The following is a 5,245-nucleotide window of genomic DNA, read 5'->3' as shown; positions in this document are numbered from 1 at the left end:
ACCTTTCTTTTGTCCAATTTGTTTACAAGTCCCTGTACAGACTATAGTCAAACTCTACAAATCCAGTGTTTTCCCTCCTAAACTACCCTGTCTGAGAGGCTGGATATGCAAACATGGTTGAACCACATGTAAACACAGATTCCTGATAATGGTTTGAAATAACCTGCTCAAGAAACCTATCATGCTGTCTATAAATAGATGATACAGGAAGAAGGCTATCTTCTTCCTGGTCTGCACACCTTTAGTTTCTCCATGTCCGAAGCCCCAAGTTATGACATTCCTTAAGCTTTTTCTGCTTTCTATTCATAAAGCTTTCCCACTCCTCTGCCAAGACACAAACAGCAGTAGGTGACTCTGTTGCTTTATCACACTATGGATAAATAGCCTTAGCGCTTCTCAAATGGCTAGTTTTTATATTTCTATAAATATAAAAGCCACCCTCAGCTCCTACCTCCACAGTGTAGAACCTGCAAAGTGTGCCTTTCTACCCTTTAAACTTTCATGTCTTTTGCCTCCTTAAACTTTTCACTCAGAGAACAAGAGGTCACTGTAAAGTGATAAATTTGACAATATCTAGCCTGAGCAAGGAACTCAAACTCTAACATTGTACTTAGAAGAAAATCCACGTTCCCGACTAAGCTTAACTATCCTATGGCATCCTTTCCAAACTACTTCTTAGATATCAGTTTTCCAGTTTTTCTCCTTCACCGAGGATGCTTTAACAACAACTTCTACCATGTCATTGCATTATGGCTCAGACCCTGAAGTCAGCTCTGGAAAGAGATATTTCCATGAGACCACTCTAAGACACCTGACTCAAACCAGTTCATTCTGTCCCAGCCACAATCCTCCTGTCTTCTCTTCTCTCATTTTCCCATACTCACCAGCTTCTTTACTCATTCTTGACTTCTTATTTTCTTCTTTCTTCCTACTTGAAATATTTTTGTCTCTTTCCGTTCCCAGCGCAGCCATGGCTCGTGGTCCTAAGAAACATCTGAAGCGTGTAGCCGCTCCAAAACATTGGATGCTGGATAAGTTGACTGGTGTGTTTGCTCCTCGTCCATCCACTGGTCCTCACAAGCTGAGGGAATGCCTGCCTCTGATCATTTTCCTAAGGAACAGACTTAAGTATGCTCTGACTGGAGATGAAGTCAAAAAGATTTGCATGCAGCGATTCATTAAGATTGATGGGAAAGTCAGGACCGATATAACCTACCCTGCTGGGTTTATGGATGTCATCAGCATTGACAAGACTGGAGAGAACTTCCGTCTGATCTATGACACCAAGGGTCGCTTTGCTGTTCATCGTATTACACCTGAGGAGGCCAAGTACAAGTTGTGCAAAGTGAGAAAGATCTTTGTGGGCACAAAAGGAATCCCACATCTGGTGACCCATGATGCTCGTACTATTCGATACCCTGATCCCCTCATCAAGGTGAATGACACCATTCAGATTGATTTGGAGACAGGCAAAATAACTGACTTCATCAAGTTCGACACTGGGAACCTGTGTATGGTGACTGGAGGTGCTAACTTGGGAAGAATTGGTGTAATCACCAACAGAGAGAGACATCCTGGCTCTTTTGATGTGGTTCACGTGAAAGATGCCAATGGCAACAGCTTTGCCACTCGGCTTTCCAACATTTTTGTTATTGGCAAGGGCAACAAACCATGGATCTCTCTTCCCCGAGGAAAAGGAATCCGCCTCACCATTGCTGAAGAGAGAGACAAGAGGCTAGCGGCCAAACAGAGCAGTGGGTGAAATGGTCTCCGGGAGACATGCTGGAAGAAGTATTTGTCCCCTTCCTGCTATAAGCCTTTCTAGGCAACAAACATGCTAGATTAAAACAGCATGGTGAAACTAAAAAAAAAAAAAAGAAATATTTTTGTTATAGTAGAAACTTTGTCTGACAGCTTATCAATAGTAGTCACAACAGGAAGATAATGTCATGTCCTTTATTTCTCTTTTCTTAGTTTTCTGTTTCTCACAAACTCAGAAGAGGGAAAAATGTTGATAGACTCTCCTCATGTACTAGACTTCTCTTTTCTTTGAAGAATAGGGCTCTATATCTTATTGAACTTTCCTGCTACTCATCTTACCTGATTCTTTTAGTAACTCGAGTATACATATAATTAGATAGTTATATGAGATGACATTTCTCATGATTTATTATTACCAACAAAGATAGAATAAACAACCAGTTTGTGCTGGTTATTTTTATGCCAACTTGACACAAGTCATCTGGGGAGAAGAAATCTCACTTGAGAAAATGTCCCCACCAGATTAGCCTGTGGGCAAGTTAATTAGCACTTTTCTATGGCCTCTGTACTGGTTCTTGTCCTCAAGTTTCTATTTTGACTTCTCTGGCTGATGCTACGAGCTATATGTTAAATAAACTCTTTCCTCTCCAAGTTGCTTTGATCCTGGTATTTTATCACTGCAATAGAAACCCTTACTATGATAGAAATTGGTACCAGGTTGTGGGAGATAGCAATACTTGAGAGCACAAAGGTCCCTGAATCCACTGAGATCCAGGGAAACCATAGATATTAAGCATACAGGATTGGCTATCCAATGAGATGAAAAACCTGTTCTTCCATCCAAAAAGCTGGGAATTGGAGAAAATGAACAGCTTGGTGATCTGTGCTATCTGTTGGGCCAGGCCATATCAAATTTCTACAGCCAGGAATTGAGGTGGTTAGTGATCTAAAAGATTCTTATAGCCAAAGCTGCTACAACTAGGAATAGAAGTGGCTAATAGTCCAAATGACCTCCACATTATCTGTATGATCAAAATCAGACCAGATTCTTCCCTAAGCCCTTAAGCTAATAAAGGTAGCCCATCTGTAGAACAAATTTTCTTTGAAGAAATGACATGTACCATGATTTGAGTTTTGATGTAGTTATACTTGCTTGTGTTCCCGAGATTGAATTAGATCAGGAAACTTTTTTCAAAATTGTACTGTGTGTTAAATATGCTGGCAATGGACTGCCTGGCATCAGCCTTCCCAAGTCTGTTTGAGAGCATGAAGGGGAGCAGTAAAGCCTGGCACCATTAGAGGCTAAAAAAGACCACTAGTGAAGGTGTAGCCTCAGGATCAGGAAAAAGCCCAGAGTTGAGTAGGTTATGGAGAGATAGATGTTGAGGCATGAACCAGGTGGCAAGATTAGAGTCCCTGAAGAGAGGCCAGGAGAGGTTGTTAGTGCAGGTACAGCGCAGTTGCCATGGAGACCCCTGTGTTTTAGATATGCCAGAATCCTGAGATGACCATTAAGAACAGCAACAAGTGTGGAATGGAGCTGGCCTAAGCCAAAGAGACAAGTTGCATGGGCTTCAGATGATAGAGCTAGGGATATGTCACTGACAAGGCCTTTTGGGGCCCAGATTGTCAGTGAATTTTAGATGTTAAACACTGAACTTTTAATACTGTTGAATTTTAGTTTTATTTTTATTGTGACAGTGATCTGGTTCTTCTCGCTTAAAATAATGTATGTAATTTATTTTTAATTTTATGGAATCCTCCAAGTAGGAGACTTTGGAATTGTAGAGAGATTTCGAAATTTTAGACTTTGGTTATTTTAAAGAGAATGAACTTTTAAAATGCTTGAATTTTTAAAGTCTGTGGGATTGTGACTAGTTTTATGGCAATTTGACACTAGCTAAAATTGTTTGAGAAGAACAAACTTCAGTTGAGAAAATGCTCCCATTATATTGGCCTGTGGGCAAAACTGTGTAGCTTTTTTCTTGATTGATGACTGATGTGGGAGGGCACTGTAAATTGTGGGTGAGCCATTGTACCATCTCATCATGGACATAATAAGAATGCAGGGTGACATTAAGCTGAGAAAAAGGGCCCAAATTGAAGAACGCAGGGTGACATTAAGCTGAGAAAAAGGGCCAAAATTGGAGATCTCCATCAGATTCCTCCTCTTGGAGCTAGGGGAATTCAGTGGAAGAGGAGGAGGAAGAATTGTAGGAGCCATATGGTTCAAAAACACTATAAAAACGTGGATCATAGAATCAATTACGTAGGGTTCATAGTGGCTCACAGACACCGAAGCTGGAATCATAGAGCCTGCATGGGTCTGTGCTAAGTCCTATGCATATATGTTAGGATTGTGAGTTTGGTGTTTTGTGGGACTCCTAACAGTGGATTTGGGGGTGTCTCTCACTATTTCACCTGCTCTCGGGACCCTTTTTTTCTCCTCCTAGGTTGCTTCACTCAGCCTTTCTATGAGAGTTTGAGAGGTTTTTTTTTTTTTGAAAGTAGAAAAGACTTTTATTTATTTATTTGGTTATTTTATTTATTTACATTTCAGGTGTCATCCTCCTTCCCCATTTCCTTTCCCTAGAAACCCCTATCCCATCCCCCCTCCTCCTTTTTGCTTTTATACCATTTTAATTTCATGCAAGTACTAAGGTCAGTTCTAGGTTGAGGAACTAGCAATACAATAGATGCAAATAGTCCAGGAACAAGCAAGACAATAAACACAAATAGTCAAAAAGCAAGCAAGGCAATAAACAAAGTTCTATGAACCCTCCCGTGATCACTGTTTCTAAGGGCTTATCAAGATGATCAAAATATCTGAGCCTACTTCCCTGTCCTAGCCCAAAGTCATTTTCATGTCTGACGCCTACTTCCTTGTTCTAGCCTAAGATTTAGATTCCTACCTGAAATTACTTTAGAGCCAGGTCTTCTCCCTTATGGGTCTTTTTCTCATTTTAACAGACAGACAGACAGACAGACAGACAGACACACACACACCAATCACACAAAACAATTGGAAAAATCCCACTCACATAGCTTCAAGAAACAGCAACAGACCCAAGAATTAACCCAGGCAAGGAAATGAAGACCTATATAACAAGATTTCCAAAGCACTGAAGAAATTGAATAATATATCAGAAAATGGGGAAGCTATCCATGCTTATGGAATGACAGAATTAATATTGTAAAATTTGTGGTATATGTGCATGCATATGTTCATGTGCATATATATATATGATATACATATATAATATATATCATCTATACATGTGTACATAGTGCACATAAAAGGGAGAATGTCATACCTACTTTCTGAGTTTTGCTTATTTCAACTAGCTGATTGAGACCCAGTTCTACTCATTTCCCTGGAAATGCATGGCTTTGTTATTTATTACAGCTGAGTGACACTGCATTGTGTATATGTATCTCCTTTGAAGAATCCAGTTGTGTATTGATAGACACATGTGGGGCAGTG

The 5,245-nt window shown here is 40.1% G+C and overlaps 1 protein-coding gene across 1 annotated transcript; it reads left to right on the top strand.

Moving 5' to 3' along the window:
* Positions 1-951: 951 nt before the first annotated feature.
* Positions 952-1,864, top strand: LOC114625972 (40S ribosomal protein S4, X isoform). Its single transcript, XM_028773347.1, has one exon. It carries the CDS (start codon positions 971-973, stop codon positions 1,760-1,762), a length of 792 nt encoding a protein of 263 aa, XP_028629180.1. The 5' UTR covers positions 952-970; the 3' UTR covers positions 1,763-1,864.
* Positions 1,865-5,245: the final 3,381 nt, after the last annotated feature.

This window comes from Grammomys surdaster, unplaced genomic scaffold (genome assembly GCF_004785775.1).
Source record: "Grammomys surdaster isolate TR1022 unplaced genomic scaffold, NIH_TR_1.0 225, whole genome shotgun sequence".
NCBI classification, from domain to species: Eukaryota; Metazoa; Chordata; class Mammalia; order Rodentia; family Muridae; genus Grammomys; species Grammomys surdaster.
Note: the sequence above shows the minus strand (reverse complement) of the source record. Positions and strands in the feature narration are given on the sequence as shown.

What these genes read in the sequence shown, in the direction of transcription:
- LOC114625972 (XM_028773347.1), top strand. Translation starts at nt 971, where the DNA reads ATGGCTCGTGGTCCTAAGAAACATCTGAAGCGTGTAGCCGCTCCAAAA.